Source organism: Cebus imitator, unplaced genomic scaffold (genome assembly GCF_001604975.1).
Source record: "Cebus imitator isolate Cc_AM_T3 unplaced genomic scaffold, Cebus_imitator-1.0 Scaffold59, whole genome shotgun sequence".
Taxonomy (NCBI): Eukaryota; Metazoa; Chordata; class Mammalia; order Primates; family Cebidae; genus Cebus; species Cebus imitator.
This window is the reverse complement of record NW_016107374.1, coordinates 1,067,656-1,086,349: the sequence shown is the minus strand read 5'-3', so window position 1 is coordinate 1,086,349 and position 18,694 is coordinate 1,067,656. Positions and strand designations below refer to the sequence as shown.

Genomic DNA, 18,694 nt, shown 5'->3' with positions numbered 1-18,694 from the left:
GCAATGGCGCGATCTCGGCTCACCGCAACCTCCGCCTCCCGGGTTCAGGCAATTCTCCTGCCTCAGCCTCCTGAGTAGCTGGGATTACAGGCACGCACCACCATGCCCAGCTAATTTTTGTATTTTTAGTAGAGACGGGGTTTCACGATGTTGACCAGGATGGTCTCGATCTCTTGACCTAGTGATCCACCCGCCTCAGCCTCCCAAAGTGCTGGGATTACAGGCGTGAGCCACCGTGTCCGGCAATGTGCACATTTTTAAAAGTAGTTAAAACATGAGCAGGCAAGCTGTCCAGTGCTGTTCTTTGCTTTTACATGTTACTCTCTCCTCCCAGAACCCAGAATCTTTCTTGTTTGACTTTGTGGAATCTGCTTTTTATTAAAAATTTTTACTTGAAGTCAGAAGCCACAAACAGGATGCTTACTTTCTTTCCTGGAATTGAATGTGGACAGAGCCTCCAGGCTTCCCTGTCACTGCTGTGATGGGTGAGATTGGGCTGGTCCAGAAGCCATTTGAGGGACTCGAGGCTTTGACATGATTAATGAGATTTTTAAGATCAAAGGAGAGGGAGTAAAAAGTGAGTCATGTAACTTCAGTACTGAACCAGACCTGCCATCCATTTGCAGATACATGGATAGAAACAATAATAATCTTGATGATAATAGTCAACATTCTAAAATGTAACTAGCTATAAGCTAGAAGCATTTGGCCAGAAGGCTAGTTTCTTCTGTCCTTTTCCAGTCAGGAGATGCTGTAGTGTGATGGGGAGGGAAAGGAGAGCCTTAGCACTAACTTTTGACTGTGGCTGGCAAGTACACCTTTGTGCCTGGCTAACCTTGGTGGGGAAGGGAGCAAGCGTTTGGTGAGCCTGCCTTCGGCATTGGGCTTTGTCTCAAGTGCTTTACTTGTAGTATCTTCTTTGATTCTTAGAACAAACTCAAGAAATTTTTCCATTTTTACAAAAGAAAAAACTGCAACTTGGAGAGGTTAAATAACTTGTCTGAGAGTCACTTGTTAAGTGAGAGAGACTGGGAACATTCTCTCCATATCCAGACATCTGACTCTAAAGCTTAAGCTCAAAAGCAGTCAGCACTTGCTGTCCTGAGCCTTACACACTGGTCCTGTTGTGGATGACTGCTCCATCCTTACATGGCCATGTGACCCTGGACAGGTGACTTGGTCTTCCTGAATATCAGTTTTCTCCTCTGTAAAACTGGGTAAGCAATGTCTTCCAAACAGGCTGGTTATGGGATGCAAATGAGATTACTTATGTAAATGCCTAATGCACATAGTGTGGTCAGTAAATGTCAAGTGCACATAGTGTGCTCAGTAAACATTAAATGCTTCTGCCTCTGCCTTAGGAATGAATATATAATACAAGTTTATGTTAATACTACTTTCTTTCAAAGCAGTCAATTTTTATTTTTGGTTTTGAGTAATATGTGCAAACTATAAAAATTTGGCCATTACAAAAATAAATACTATGGCAAATAAGTTATCAGTGATCTTTTGGTAGGGCCAGCAAAGCAAGGGCTGTTTGTGATATCTTTTTATTGCATGCAACTTATGGTTGGACTGAAATGAAAATGAACATTTAAGGGTGTTAGTTTTTCTGCCTCTTCCCTTCTAGGATTGTGTTATTTTTCACTATTGATTTTTAAAGGAAAATTTCAACCATTTAGAGCAGCTGCTTTCAGAACGTAATTTTCTAGTTAGAAATACAACAAAGTGGCCGGGTGCGGTGGCTCACACCTATAATCCCAGCACTTTGGGAGGCCGAGGTGGGTGGATCACAAGGTCAGGAGTTCAAGACCAGCCTGATGAACATGGTGAAACCCCGTCTCTACTAAAAACACAAAAATTAGCTGGGCATGGTGGTGCGCACCTATAATCCAGGCTACTCAGGAGGCTGAGGCACAAGAATCACTTGAACCCGGGAGGTGGAGGTTGCAGTGAACCAAGATCGTGCCACTGCACTCTAGCCTGGGCAACAGAGTGAGACTCAAAAAAAAAAAAAAAGAAAAAAAAGAAATACAACAAAGATTCTAGTAAAGACTTTGTGGCCAAGCTTAACTAAGGCCAGTGTTTCTGAGCCAGTCAGACTGCAACAAGTACATATTTTTCTGATGTTTTCTTTTAAGTTGTTAAAGAGTTAATCAAAAGGCATGATGCTATTAAGGCCTAGATCTTTCTGCATCTTTTGCACTTTGTGTGGACTGGGATTGTTTTTGCCAAGAATGCATGGAATGGGACATAATACAATAAAGCAAAGAATCTGAGTCGTAGGAAACTTCAGGAAGTGCTTAAAGAAAACTGTTGAAAGCAGTTGGCTCTGCACGTAAATAAAACCCCTACTGATAGGATTGCTATACTTTTCCTATAAAGAGCCAGATAATAAATAATTTAGGCTTTCTAATCTCTGTCAGATTTCTCAGCTCTACCATTATAGTGCAAAACCAGCCATAGACAATATATGAATGAAGGAACATGTCTAACTTTGTCTTTTTTTAAAAACCTGGTATAGGAACTTGGATACGATTGGTGTTGCTGTTGATTTGATTCTCCTGTTTCGTGAACTGCGAGTGGAGCAGGAATCTCTGTTGACAGGTAGCATGCAATATAATCCATGGATTATTTATATCTTTATAAAGGGTTCAAAACCAGTACTTTGAGTATTAACAGCATTAATTGAAGCACATGTTCTCTGTTTCATGAGATGGGGAAACTTTAATATTAAAGAATTATAAAGTTGTAGCAACTTCCCTTCTTGAATGGCTGAATTTGGTTCCTCCCACATTTGTGTGTTGAAATCTGTCTATTCTGGTTGCTATAACAAAATGCCTTAGGCTGGGGAGTTTATAAACAACAAATTTATTGCTCACAGTTCTGGAGGCTGGAAAGTCCAAGATTAAGGTACCAGCAGATTGAGTGTCTTGTGGGGGCTGCTCTCTTCTTCATAGATTGGTGCCTCTTGCTTTGTTTTCCTATGGGGGAAGGTGGAAGGTGGAAGGCAGAAGGCACAAACAAGCTCTTTGGGCACCTTTTATAAGGGCGCTAATCCTATTCACAAGGGCTCTACCATCATGACCTAGTCACTTCCCAAAGGCCCCATCTTATACTAGCGTGTTGCAGATTGATTAGATTTCAGCATATGAATTTTGGAGGGGCACAGATACTCAGATCATAGCATGGTCCTAACCCCCAGTACCCAGAATGTGACTGTTTTTGGAGGTAGGATCTTTAAAGAGGCAATTAAGGTAAAATGAGGGTATATGACTAGTGTCCTTATAGGAAGAGGAAATTAGGACATGGCCATGCGCAGAGTAAAGATCATGTGAAGACACAGGGAGAAGACGGCCATCTACAGGCCAAGGAGAGACACCTCAGAAGAAATCAGCTCTGTTGACACCTTGATGTCGGACCTCCAGCTACCACAACTGTATACAAATAAATGTCTGTTGTTTAAGCTGCCCAGTCTGTGGTAAGACTAATAGGCCATCTTTTAATATTTATGAATGTGGCAGGCCCAGGCCCTAGTCTAGGTTTTGGGTGTGATCCGAACAGTGACCAAAACTGACAAAAAAAATCTCTGCCCTTAGAGAGCTCACATTCCGTTGAGGGAAGCCACATATTAAGTGTCTAAGTCAAGTATCTAGTGTGATGAAAAGGGAACTTGGCTCTGATGGTTAATGGTTGTTGACTTGGGATTAAGAGAAACACCAAGCTTCTTCAGACTCATTGGTAGAATGGTTTTGGTCTTTGTTCTTCTAGCATCAACACCTTTCCTTTGAACAGGGGCTATTATCTTAACATAATGTTTTGTAAAAACATGGATTTTTAATATATGATCTCTTTGTCTCAGGAATTGAAATACTCTATGGGTAAACCTAAATTATTTGATAATAAAATCTTAATGTTGGCTGGGTGTTGTGGCTCACACCTGTAATCCTAACACTTTGAGAGGCCAAGGTGGGCAGATTACTTGAGCTCAGGGGTTCAAGACCAGCCTAGGCAGCCTGGTGAAACCCTGTCTCTAAAAAAATACAAAGGCCAGGCGTGATGGCTCATGCCTGTAATCCCAGCGCTTTGGGAGGCCAAGGTGGGCAGATCATTTGAGGTCAGGAGTTCTAGACCAGCCTGGTCCACATGGTGAAATCCCTTCTCTACTACAAATACAAAAATTAGCTGGGGATGGTGTTGCATGCTTGGAATCCCAGCTACTCGGGAGGCTGAGGCAGAAGAATTGCTTGAACCCAGGAGGCAGAGGTTGCAGTGACCCGAGATCATGCCATTGCACTCCAGCCTGGTCAACAAGAGCAAGACCCTGTCTCAAATAAATAAATAAATAAATAAATAAAATTTTAATGTAAATTTCCAGGTGGGTAAGTTAGATCTACTAGATTATAGGTTAAATTTTGTTGTTGCTGTAGTAATAACTTTACCTGATAATTCAATGAATATATCCTTTAAATGAGAAGTCGCCATATTTAAAATATGATTTGACTTACAACTTGTTTTATATACAATTTTAATGCCTGTACTTTGCATATAACATGAGGCATATTCTCATTAATGTTAATATGTGTGCTTCTCTTGGTAGATAGATAAGAACTAGGGGTGATGGTCTTTTTTCACAGGTGAAATAAGCTAAATTAGCATGTTAGAGGCACTGCCTGGCTTGGTTTGATTTCTGTGATTTCTTAATGTTTTCATTTTAAACTCAATTTGCTAAAAATTTTTGGATCTTGCTATTTGATTTTGAAACCTTCCTTTGGGAAATGGTAATTAAAATTAATTACATCATTTAGGAATTCACACACAAAATACATCTCCAAGTTTTTTTGAGCATCAGTAATTTAAAAAATATTCTCAAGAAATTGAAAGGATGTAGGATTTAGCTGTGAAATGTTTTTGCTGTACTATATATTTAAAGATAACTTCTGTAGTTCCGTTTTATAATAAAATGGAAGCATCAGTACTTAAAATTGGGGAATTATAAATTAGCAGTAAAGTCCGTGTTTCACTGTGTCGCTTGGGAGGGCAGCTATTTTGAGATCTCTGTGTGGTATGGTAATTCAGTCAGAAAGTTCAGAATGTACTGTGTCTTATAACTGGTAATCCTGATGGGGCAGGCAGTGTGGCAGTCCAGAGTTAAAGCACTGTGGTGGGCAGAAGGAGGCTTCTCTTTGAATGATACATCCTAAATAAAGAAGCAAAGGGGAAGTGCTGTACAAATGCTGTGATTAAATAACTATTAGAGGGGAGCCAGCCCCTCCAACATGTGCTGGATTTCATCACCACTTGCCCACGCAGAAGCTTTTCTCCTGAAATTATCCCCTTGCTGTCAGGCAGCCTCTTTTTTTCCTCTTTACTCCATCATTTTCATCAGCATATAATATGCTCTCCTATTTTTCATTTAAAAATAACTTCCTTTGACTCCATGTCCCCCTCAGTCCATTATCTCATTTTTCTACTCTATCCCAAATGTGCTTCAAAAGATTTATTTAGTTTTTACAATATATGGTAGAAGATTACTTCATCCTTTCTTCACAGGATTAATTTTCACTGAAGCAGGTAGATGACCTAAGAAAAAATTTAAAGGAGCAGATATCTGAAACTGCTTTCATGAACCAGTTTGTCATTGAGGAATAAATGGGTTGTTTGGTTGTTGGCTTGGCTCTTTATTCACTCATGTTCACTACTCAGGGTAGATTCTTACAGACCTATATACCAATATATTCTTTTTTTTTTTTTTTTTTTTTTTTTTTTTTGTTTTTTTTTTTTTTTTTTTTGTCTTGTTTTGTTTTCTGTTGTGCAACCTCAGCTTACTACAACCTTCGCATCACTGGTTCAAATGCTTTTTCTGCCTCAGCCTCCCAAGTAGCTGGGATTACAGGCACACACCACCATGCCCAGCTAATGTTTTTGTATTTTTAGTAGAGACGGGGTTTCACGATGTTGACCAGGATGGTCTCGATCTCTTGACCTCGTGATCCACCCGCCTCGGCCTCCCAAAGTGCTGGGATTACAGGCTTGAGCCACCGCGCCCGGCCTACCAATATATTCTTACAGACCAATATACCTAACATATGCATGTTAGGTATATTGAGTTGTTCTTAATTTAGGTAGTTGCATTTTTGTGAGTTTAATTATTTTTTATTGTTGTGAGATTCACATAACATTAACCATTTTAAAGTAAACAATCAAGTGGCATTTAGTACATTCACAGTGTTGTACAATTACCATCTCTACCTAATTAAAAATATTTTTATCATCCTAAAAGGATACCCTGTTTTCATTGAGCAGTTGCTTTCTTTCTGCCTCCCTGTAGCCCCTGGCAACCACCATTTTGCATTCTGTCTCTGGATTTACCTACTCTGGATATTTCATATAAATGGAATCATAGAGTTAATGATGTGACATTTGGTGTCTGACTTCTTTCACTTAGCATAATGTTTGTAAGGTTCATCCACCTTGTAGCGTGTATCATGACTTCGTTCCTGTTTGTGAGAGAATAATATTCCATTCATCGTTTGTTGGACATTTAGGTTGTTTCCACTTTTGGCTATCATGAGTATCAGTGCACCTGTGAGCATGCTGACATATGTATTTGTTTATCTGTTTTTAATTGTTTTGGGTACATACCTAGGAATAGAATTGCTGGGTCAGATGGTAACTCTGTGCTTAACATTTGAGGAGCCGTCAGACTGTTTTCCGTAGCAGCTGAATCATGTTACTTTTCGCCGACACTGTGTGATTGTTCCCATTTCTTGCATCCTCGCTGACTCTTTCAGGGTTGTAGTCATCCTGGTGAGTGTGAAGCGGGGGCACTTCATTGTGGTTTTGATTTGTATTTTCCAAATGCTCAAGTAGTTTTGCCCATTTGTAAGTATTCTTTGGAGAAATGCCTACATGTGTTCTTTGTCCAGTTTTTATTTGGGCTGTTTGTCTCTATTTCTTGTGGAGTTGTAAATGTTTTTTATGCTTGGAGATACTAGGGATGATACTGAATCTATAGATCAGGTTGGGGAGAATTGCTACCTTAACAGTATAGAGTTTTCAAGTTCATGAATATGGAGCATCTCTACATTTATTTGGGCCTTTTAAAATTTTTCGGTTGTGTTACTGTTTAGTAGATGGCTTGTGTTTAGTAACAGATAGTATCGGAAGGATGTTACTGAGGCAAGAAGGAAAATGGAAAGGAAGTAATATTTCTCATCATCTTCTTGAAAAAGTCAGCTAGTGAAATGTCTGAATTTTAGTTGGAATTCAGCAATGCAATTTGGATTCAACAGTGAAACTTAGAAAACATTTTATGATGTGTAGTTGAAACTTAATACAAATAATTTTTTAAAAAGTATTCTCGTTCCTAACAAAGTGCATATACTCTTTTGACTCTGTTGAGAACTTTATTCTAGGTAGATTTTTAGCAGGGTATGTGTGCCAGTTTTTTGTTACCACACTTGAGGTAAGAACTGTAATTACATTGTCAAAATAATATTTAGAGTATTATTTTCAGGGAATAATTGCAGTGGTGTGACAAATATATTATGCTCATCAAATTTTTTGTAAACACAAGGATGAGTTATTTTAATTGAGTTATTGGTGTTGTTTTTGGCCTTTATTCTTTCTTAATCTGTAAAAATAATGTTGGGACTTTTGAGGGTCTTCGTAACATTTGCAGTATTTACCTAAAGATCCGTTGGGAAGCTGTTTGGTAAGGTGAACTGTCATTTGTACCTGTCTGGAGATTTCTTTTCCTGTGTCTAGGACATCTTTAAGTCTTTTCCTTTTCAGAATTGTGTTCTGATCCTGAGCATTAATCTTAGGTGCCTGATGATTTCTTGGGTCAGTTGGTTTTTAGATCAACCTATACTATTGGCTTTTTCTGCATATTAAGTTTTACACAGATTTGAGTGTTAATATTCTAAAATATTCAGTAGAATTTTTTTTTTTTTTTTTTTTTTTTGAGACAGAGTCTCAGTCTGTCTCCCAGGCTGGAGTGTAGTGGCTCGATCTTAGCTCACTGCAACCTCTGCCTCCCAGGTTCAAGCAATTCTTCCTGCCTCAGCCTCCTGAATAGCTAGGATTATAGGTGCCCACCACCATGCCTGGCTAATTTTTGTATTTTTATTTTTATTTTATTTTATTTATTTATTTATTTATAAAGACGGGGTTTCACCATGTTGGTCAGGCTGGTCTTGAACTCCCGACCTCAAGTGATCCACCTGCCTTGGCCTCCAAAGTGCTTGGATTATAGGCATGAGCCACCACGCCTGGCCTTAATTTTTGTAGTTTTAGTAGTAATGGGGTTTTACCATGTTGGCCAGGCTGGTCTCAAACTCCTGAACTTGTGATCTGCCCCCTACCCTCGTCTTCCCAAAGTGTTGGGATTATAGGTGTGAGCCATCGCACCCAGCCGATAAGTTAATTAATTTTGTATGCAGAGTATATTGTTTTGGTAAGGCATATTAACTTTTTTTTTTTTTTGAGATGGAGTCTTACTCTGTCGCCCAGACTGGAGTGCAGTGACATGATCTTGGCCCATAGCAACCTCTGCTTCCTGGGTTCAGGCAATTTCGTGGCTGAGTAATTTTTTGTACTTTTAGTAGAGATGGGGTTTCGCCATATTGGCCAGGCTGGTCTTGAACTCCTGTCCTCAAGTGATCCACCCGCCTCGGCCTCCCAGAGTGCTGGGATTACAGGCGTGAACCATGGCACCGCCCGGCCACGGCATATTCACGTTATTTCCAAAGTGACGTTGTGGAGAGAGACCTCAATTTTTAAAAGAAACAAAAAAGAAGCAAGCAGAAACTTTCTATTTAATCACATAGAGACTATTTCTTAAGATGTATTTATTTATTCATTGTGTTTAATCATTTATTTATTTATTTTTTAACTTTTATATATTCTTAGCTTTTCGCTGTGGCCTGCAGTTTTTAGGCAACATTGCTTCACGGAATGAAGATTCCCAGTCTATTGTTTGGGTGCATGCTTTCCCAGAACTGTTTTTGTGAGTATATTTATAAGAATTTTTCTAACTTGTGGAAAGATTGTGGTTATATTTTCCCATTTTATAGAAAGTTCAAAAATAGGAAAAACTAACCCACTGTAATGGAGTTCAGGACAGTAGTTGTTCCTGGTGGGTGGATATCAGCTGGGAGAGCGCATTAGGGAAAGACCTGGGTCCTGGAAGTGGTAGTCTACATCTTGACCTTGGTGGTGGTTACATGGATGTGTATGTATCTAAAGTTTGTTCGTTGAATCTGTAGATCAGGTTGGGGAGAATTGCTACCTTAACAGTATAGAGTTTTCAAGTTCATGAATATGGAGCTTCTCTACATTTATTCGGGCCTTTTTAAATTTTTCCGTTGTGTTACTGTTTAGTAGATGGCTTGTGTTTAGTGACAGATAGTATCGGAAGGATGTTACTGAGGCAAGAAGGAAAATGGAAAGGAAGTAATATTTCTCACCACTTTAAGTATGTACACTTAAGATTTGAGCCCTTGAACCCTTGATTGTATGTCAGTTTCATTTTAAGAAAATAAAGGTCATGGATAAAGTAAGTAATATTGTTAAGGACACTAAAATTTTTGAGAAACATTAAACATAAAACATCAAAGTGTGGGCAGTGAATTAAAATTCTTTATGTATTGAATACCTATAGGCTCAGCACAATGCCGTATGTTTGGAAGATAGGGAGAATTGTAAGATGTGGATAAACAATCAGTTTGTCAGTGTAAGAAGTGGGTAACCAGTCCATTTATCAGTGTCAGATGTGGATAACCAGTCCATTTATCTAAATTGGAGCGAGACCATCCTGGCTAACATGGTGAAACCCTGTCTCTACTAAAAATACAAAAAATTAGCTGGGTGTGGTGGCATGCACCTGTAACCCTAGCTAGTTGGGAGGATGAGGCAGGAGAATCGCTTGAACCCAGGAGGTGATGGTTGCAGTGAGCTGAGATCATGCCACTGCACTCCAACCTGGATGACAGAGTGAGACTCTGCGTCAAAAAAAAAAAAAAGAAAAACCATTTTGGACAGCTAATGTCTGCCAGGTTTTGAGATAGATGATTGGAATATAGTGGTAACTTATGTATTCATTATTCCTGAAGATTTCATTCTTTGGTTGGGGAAACAAAGGAACAGGCCACGTAGGTTCTGATCTAAAAACTAAGATAATTAGGGTAAATCCAGAGTGTAATAGAAAAGCAAGGGAGAGGCTTAAGTGTAGGACAGTAAGAGAAGTCTTAACATGTTTCTTTTAGATGATCTCATTTGATCATCACAAAAGCCCTATGAGATAGAGAAGGTTTTGTTATTGTATTTCATTTTTTTATATCAGAAGACATATTAAGAGAGGTTCTTTGCCTTCACTCTTTATGCATTTATGGGACAGATGTAACCAAATTTGAATTCTAGTTTTGTCAGCTGCTGGCTTTGTGCTATGGGACAAGTGAAGCTAATTCGTTATCTGAAATATATGAATAATACCCCCTTCAGAAGAGTATTATGAAGTTTAAATGAAAACAAAATTCTGCCATCTTGCATAACCCATGATATAATTGACAATCAATGTGTCAGTGACCTTCCCCAGGTCACCTGGGAGTTATAGCGAGGGTCTGGACTCCAAATTCTATTTCCTGCCCTACTGTACCGTCTCTCCTGTGCATCTTGCCCCTAAGGACTATTAAAGCAGTGCCAGCAGTTATTGAGGTATCATTTTGTACCTGTTGATTTTTTTTCTTCCTAACAAGATGAACATTTTCGTGTTTTATAAATGTAATCATTTTAATCTTTTTCTCTAATGGTAAGTTATTTGCTTTTTGCCTTCTGAGTTCTAAGTCAACTTCAACTTTAATATTTTGGATACTTTTTATTGTGACTAAGTTTATATTTACTGTTTTTACAGTAAATAACCTACTTATTTTAAAGTGGTATAATTCTTCCGTAAATCCTTAAAAGTATTAGTATGTTTGCTAATGGAATCACTGTTATTTTTGTGTTTTATTTTATCATGTTACCAAATTGGGCTAACAATCTCATTTCCTTGTTTGGAAGGTCTTGCTTAAATCATCCAGACAAAAAAATTGTTGCCTACTCTTCAATGATTTTGTTTACATCCCTTAATCATGAAAGAATGAAAGAACTGGAAGAAAACCTCAATATTGCAATTGATGTCATAGATGCTTACCAAAGACATCCTGAATCAGAATGGCCGTAAGTATTGTTAGAAGTTTGATTGCTTTAGGACATCCTGACAGATCACTTTCCTTGTAGAGGTTTTAAGTAAAGATTTGCATTGTGATAATTGAACAGTAAGTTAAAACTTAACATGTGTTGACAAAATTAGAAATGGTTTTGAGCAGAGTCTAGAGAACTTGTGAAAGAGGTGAATGAAGTGAGGCTTGAGTTGAACCTTCAAGATCAAAGAGAATTCTTTAAGGGGGTGAGGAGCGGAAAAAACATTCTTGGTGTACGAATAAACAGTATGAAATGCCTAGGCACCTTTGAAGTGTACAGATCAGACTGTTGTGGCTGCAGTAGATAGTTCATTAGATCAGAGGTTGGTGTGAACCTTGTGAGCATCTGTGCAGATGAGATAGTCACTGCCATTTAAATTGCTCCCCCCATACATAATACACTGCCACCTCTCATACATATGTACTATTTCTCTCTGATTGCTTTTAAGATGTTTCGTTGTCTTTTCAGAGGTTAATTACGGTATTGGTGTAGATTTTTTTGGGCTTACTCTTTGAGGTTTCCTCAACTTTTTCAATCAGTAGATATATGTCTTTTGCCAAATTGGGGAAGTTTTGGTTGTTATTTGTTTGAATACTTTTTTCAGGTCCTTGTTCTCTCTACGCTTCCTTTGGGACTCCTCATGTTTTAGGTCCACACACAGTCCAAGGCAGGGCCAGGGCTGTGGCTCAACTGTTGGGACAGTGAAAATTATACAAGATACAGCAATCCACTTTTAGGTTTAGACAGTTTGTTACTTATATAGACAGAAAAGAGGAAGCCAAAGGGGCTAGCTCCTCTTGATTCTTGTCCCAGACACCACAAGGACATGGATGATTAGGATGTGAATTGTGAGATACTCCATTCTTGAGGAGCCCTTCTTGACTGCTTAAAGATGCTTTATATGCTGAAAGGGGCAGGGCAGAAAGCTCTGTACCTCATTAGCGCAAAACTCATCAGAACCTGTCTCACGACAGCCTCCCTTAGGAGACAGAAGAGCAAAATGGAGACAGCCCCAGAAGCCTCAGGCCTCCCATCTCGTGTTCCAGGAGGATTACAAGGTATTCATGCAAGACTCAGATTAGCCACTGTTCAGGCTCTGGCATGCATGGTATATATGGATATGGCTAAGGTCACCAGGGCACTATGTAGAGCTGTTCCCCTATACTCTGAACGCACAAGTGTTAGTCTTCTGTTGTGTTGCAAGTCCCTGAGGCTCTGTTCAGCGTTTTTTTTTCCCCCTACTCCATTTTCTCTCTTCACCAATACCACAGTGTCTTGATTGCTGTAATTTTATAGTAAAATTTGAAATCAGGAAGTGTGAGTCTTTCAACTTTGTTCTTTTTCAGTTTTTTTTTTTTGGTCCTGGATCCCTTGTGTTTCCATATTAATTTTAGGATCAACTTTTCAATTTGTTTAAAAAAAAAAAAAAACGCAGCTAGAATTTTGATAAGAATTTTGTGAATCTATAGACTAATTTGGGGGAATATTGCCATCTTACCTTGATTAAGTGTTCCGATCCATGAATAGAGGATAGTCATCTATTTATTTAGGCCTTTTAAATTTTCTTCAATTATGTTTTGTAGTTTTTAGTCTATAAGTATTGCATATCTTTAGTTCAATTTATTCTAAGTATTTTATTCTTTTTGATGCTATTGTAAATGGAATTGTTTTCTTTCATTTTTGGATTATTCATTGCTAATGTGTAGAAATACCACTGATTTTTGTATATTAATCTTGTATCCTGCAGTCTTTCTTGCTCAACTTATTTATAGTTTTAGTATTTTTGTGTGTGTGTGTGTGTGATTCTTAGGATTTTCTCTGTACAGGACCATGCCATCTGCAAGGAGATAATACTTTTTTCTTTCCGGTGGGTTACCTTTTCTTTCTTTTCCTTGCCTAGTTGCCCTGACTGGAAATTCCAATACAGTGTTGAATAAAATTGCTGAGAGCAGACATATGTGTAGTTTAGCAGGGAAGTGTTCAGTCTTTCAGTGTGTTACTGCCTGTGGGGTTTTCATAGAAATCCTTGCTCAGGATGAGAAACTTTTTTTCTGCTTGTACTGATTTTCTTTTACTTGGTGAATGTTTTTATTATGAAAGTCTATTTTATCAAATATATTTTGTGCCTGTTGAGATGCTCGTATAGCTTTGTCTTTTAGTCTCTTAATATTTTGTCCAACAGTTATTTTTATACTTTAAATCAACTTTGCATTCCTGAAATAAATCCTGCTTGTTCATAGTGTGTAATCCTTTTTATATGTTGCTGGATTCAGTTAATATTTTGTTGGGTATTTTTGCATTGATATTCATAAGGCATATTGGTTTGTAGTTTTTTCTTTTTGCGATTTTCTGATTTTGGTATCAGGTGAATCCTGACTTTACAGAATGAGGTTTTGTTTTGTTTTGCTTTTCCAAGATTGTGAAGGATTGGTATTCATCTTTAAATATGTGGTAGTGTTCACTGGTGAAGCCATCTGGTATTGGGCTTTCTACACGGAAAGAATTTTGGTTACTGATTCCATCTCTACTTGTTACACGTCTGTTCAGATTGTTGTCTTCTTGGGTCGGTTTTGGTAGTTTGTTTGTTTCAAAGAATTTGTCCTTTTGGTGTAGGCCAGGGGTCCTCCAGCCCCCGACCTGTGGACTAGCACCTGTCCGTGGCCTATTAGGAACAGGCCCACACAGCACAAGGTGAGCAGCAGGCAAACGAACATTTCTCCACCTCTTGTCAGATCATCAGCCACGTTTGATTCTCATAGGAGCACGAACCCTATGGTGAACTGCGCATGCGAGGAATCTAGGTCGGACGTTCTTTATGAGACTCGATTATAACCAATGCCTGATGATCTGAGGTGGAATAGTTTCATTCTGAAACCATCCCCCACCCCTGTCTGTGGAAAAATTGTCTTTCTTGAAACCAGTCCCTGGTGCCAAAAAGGTTGGGGACCACTGGTCTAGGGTATCTAATTTGTTGGCACAAATTGTTCATAGTAGTAAACTCTAGACTTTTTTATTTACATAAGTTGGTAGGAATGTCCCCTCTTTATTCCTGATTTTAGTAATTCGGGTCTTTTCTTTTTTCTTGTTTGCTATTGCTAAAGGTTTGTTAGGGTTTTTGCTCTTTGCAGAGAACGAACTTTTGGTTTTGTTGCTTTTCTTTACTAGTTTTGTATTCTCTATTTCATTTATTTTGTCTGTAATCTTTATTATTTTCTTTTTTCTGCTTGCTTTGGGTTTGGTTTGCTCTTCTTTTTCTAGTTTCTTAAGGTGGAAGATTAGGTTATTCATATGAGATCTTCTGTCTTTTTTACATAGGTATTTACATCTACAAATTTCCTGCTAGGAACTGCTGTAGCATCCCATAATTTAGTATTCCATAAATTTTGATGTTTATGCTTTTATTTTTATTTATTTCAAATTATAGTCCAATTTCCCTTATGATCCATTTGTTATTCAGGAGTTTGTTTAATTTCCACGAATTTGTATATGTCTTAAATTTCCTTCTGTTACGGATTTCTGATTTTATTCCATGTGGCCAGAGAACACAGTTTATATGATTTCATTCTTTTTGAAATTACTGAGGCTTGTTTTATGGCCTGACAGATGGTCTGTCCTAGAGAATGTTTCATGTACACTTGAGAAGAACGTGTATGCTGCTGGTTTTGCTGGCATGCTCTGTAGATATCTATTAGGTCTGGTTGGCTAGCTGGTTGGTAGAGTTGTTTAAATCTTCTATTTCCTTGCTGATCTTCTGTTCTAGTTGTTCTCTTCGTTATTGAAAGTGAATTATTGTCCATTTTTTTTCCTTCAGTCTGTCAGGTTTTGCTTCCCCTATTTTCAGGCTCTGTTACGTATATATGATTGTTATACCTTCTTGATGCCTTCACCCTTTCTCAGTATAAAATTTATCACAAATTTTGTTGTTCATGTTTTAATTAATCTCCCTATTTTTAAAAAAATCTATTTTTACATATATTTTGCACATAGAGGTTAGGGTGTGATTAGGGCACAGATTTTCCCCAGGGAGTAATTCCGGAGCTGCAGGCAATCCCACTTGCATTCATGGGTGAGGTATGAGCTTTTTCAATTTTGGCTTATTTCAGTGTACTCTTTTATCATTCTGTTGAAATTATACCTAATTTAAAAATTATTCATTTTTCTGATTATTCACTTGTATTTCAGTTACAATTTGCAAACAAACAGAAGTTGATACATACAATAATATGATGTGTTTGACTTAGAAAAATTCCCTTTGTATACAAATGTAACATGTCAGGATCAACCATTAGAGTCCGCTTACTTATAGAAATTTTCTGTAGCTGAGTTCTGTTTTATTTGTTAAGTACCTCTCGTCTGTGTTTTGATCATCTGCAGTTATTTATTTAGCAGCTTCGAATAAGGGGCAAAAGGTCATAAAGGGCAAAATATAAAATCTATTAATAGCTTAAGTTAAAGTTATCAGAGACCACTGGAAGGAATTAAGAAAGGAGCAAAGGATGGATGTAGTAGCCAAATGATCCCTTCTGCAGGTGCAGAATACTTTGATTTTGTAGTGAGAGGAACTCTGCATTTTGTAGCAAACAATGAGATCACAGAATATCCAGAGGCTTCTGACAAAATTGTTTTCGCTGTTAAATATAACCTCATCCCTGGAAATTGGAGAAAATCCACTTTCTGCCTTTTCTCTCCCCTGCATTTTATGAGCTAGGTATCAAATAGTACAAAACTACATGGTGTTAGAATTCATGGTTTCGTTTTGTTTTCCTTCCTTCCTTTGCTTGTTTCTTAGAAAAGGGCAAATGTGATTCCAATAACTTTGGGTTTTTTAATTTGAGTATACTAGAGACACAGGAAAGTGTAGGCGAGAAAGTCTTTGGCACTACTTGGTTTGTATTATTGGGTTCATGTCTTTCCAAAAATGTCTGTTCTTTTGTTTGTAGGTGTGAAAGATGTTTTCATGCTCTTAGATAACCCTGGATGAATCCAAGCGTTCTATTTTGAGTTCATCTAAATCTGAAAGCCCAGTAAATGTGCACTGGTAGGTTAGGTCAGTCAGTGCAGAATTACACAGTAGAAAAAGAGGTAGGACTGCCTCGTGCTGATCCTGTGATGTGTTGGTTGCTTTGTCTGTGTCATCTCATTTTCACATTGCCGCCATCCTGTGAATTATATTTTACCACTCTGTACACATGAAAGTTCAAGCAGAGTAAACCAGCTTGACCAAGGTCACACGACTAGCATATATCAGAGATGGGATTGCAAGCAATGCTGAACTCATGGGCCTGTTCCTTTTTTATTAATACCATGTCATGTATTATGAAAATTATCAATTTTCAGAGAGGAGTCTGCATTTCAAAGGTGAGACATGAACTGTTTCAGTTTTAGCCTCTTTTGGTATAAACTTTTTTTTTTTTTTTTTTTTTGAGATAGAGTCTCACTTTGTTGCCTAGGCTGGATTGCAGTGGTACGATATTGGCTCACTGCAACCTCCACCTCTGGGTTCAAGTGCCTCTCCCGTCTCAGCCCTCCCAGTAGCCAGGACTACAGGCACACCACCATGCCTGGCTAATTTTTTATATTTTTAGTAGAGATGAGTTTTCATCCTGTTGGCCAGGCTGATCTTGAACTCCTGACCTCAGGTGATCTGCCCACATTGGCCTCCCAAAGTGCTGGAATTATAGGCGTAAGCCACCGCCCCCAGCGTAAACTTTTATTAATCCATTGAACTTTTACTCAGTTTCACTACAAAAATGAAGTTTTCACTGGGAGCAAAGCCTTCTTTTTTGTTAATATTTGGGTTATCTAATTGATTTATTTTGTATGCTCTAGGAATGTGTCTTGCCTTATGCATATACATTTTATTATCAGCGTAAGTATAAAGATATTAGGAAGATAACATAATTGTCCATCCTCTTGCAGTCTGAATCTGTTGCCCCTCTTTTGTTCGCTCACAACAGCCATGCATTCCACTTTGATGGCGCTTAGCACATTTAATTGTCCATTAGACTGTGAGCTCCCTGTGACGGAGGATTTAGTGTTGTTTGTTATTAGATCCTTAGCAAGATAAATCTGGTATGTGATAAGCATTATTTTAGTCATGATTCTTCTGAATCTAAGTGACTGAAGCCCACTTCAGATGGTTTATGCACATAAAGGAATTTATTGGCTTATACAACCGAAAAATCCTAGGGTCACTGGGTGAAGGCACAGTGAATCCAGGGGCTGAAAGATGTCGTATCTGTCTCATCTTTGTCTCATTTTTCTCCCGTGCTGGCTTTGTTGTAAGGCACGTTTCCTGCTTCCTGTGTTGGCTCCTGTTCTTGCCTGCTCAGGGTTGGCATGGCTCACGTCTGGTCCTCAGACCACTCTTCTCCATTATTGCTCATTCTCTGGGTGATCTCACCTCATACCACAGCTTTAAATACCTCTTCTGAATTGATGATTTCCACATTTATGTCTCTGGCCTTGACCTCTTGCTGAGGCTACAGATTTACATTACAGCCTCCTATTATGTGCTCCTAATTGGCATCTGAAACGTATCAAGCCTGCATCCAAACTTTTGATTTTCCCCACGCATAACACCTGCCATTGCTCCACCAGTGTTTATCGTTTAGTAACGGGCGTCACCATTTACCCATTCGCTGAGGCCTGGAACCTGAGTCCTGATTTTCTTTCATGCACACCCACTTATTTATACTCATTAGCCTTATCTTTAAAATGTGTTCCACTTTCACCTACTGCACACCCCCTCTGCCATAGATACCTTTCATTACTGCTGCCGGAACTTTCTCACTCATCTTTCTGTCTCTCCTCTTGCCCTCTGAATCATCATACTGTAGACAGAGTGACCTTTTAAAAATTACTGTAACTCTTGTCACCCCTTGCTTAAATAAACCGTCCAGTGCCTTCTTATTGCAACCTAGAAGCAAATCCAAAGTACTTGTCGTGTCCTGGCTTCTGACTGACGACCTCGTCATACTACTTTTACTCCTGCTCATTAGTTCCACTTGGTCTTACTGTTTTACTTTGAATACCCCAAGTTTGTTCTGTCCTGGATCTTTACACCTGTTATCTTTCTGCATGGAACCTTCTTAGATCTTTGCATGGCTAGCTTTTTTAGGTCTCTGTTGAAATATCTGTCATTTCTACTGAGAGACCTTCCCAGCACTTTATGTTCAGTAGTGTTTCCTCTAAACCTGTATCTTTTTACTTTTATTCATTTGTTTAATTAGACTTGCTACTACTGAACATTATAGAAATCTTAATTGCTTTCTTGGTTATTGTTTGTTGCTGGAATGTAGAACTAACCCCATAAGGCCCTGGAGTTTGTCCTGGTCATCACTCTATCCAAATCAGCTAGAACATGTGCTAACAAACTATGGCTCATGATCTAAATCCAGCCCACTGCTTCTTTTTATAAATGAAGTTTTTTTTTTTTTTTTTTTTT

General features: G+C 38.4%; 1 protein-coding gene across 2 annotated transcripts in view; it reads left to right on the top strand.

The window, feature by feature from the left end:
- ATXN10 (ataxin 10) overlaps positions 1-18,694 on the top strand; it is a 166,993-nt gene that overhangs the window by 18,756 nt on the left and 129,543 nt on the right. For both annotated transcript variants that reach the window (XM_017529465.2, XM_017529467.2), the window contains 3 exons: positions 2,525-2,607; positions 8,917-9,013; positions 11,065-11,223. In XM_017529465.2, coding sequence (XP_017384954.1) covers positions 2,525-2,607; positions 8,917-9,013; positions 11,065-11,223 — 339 coding nt within the window. The remainder of the gene's footprint in view (positions 1-2,524; positions 2,608-8,916; positions 9,014-11,064; positions 11,224-18,694) is intronic.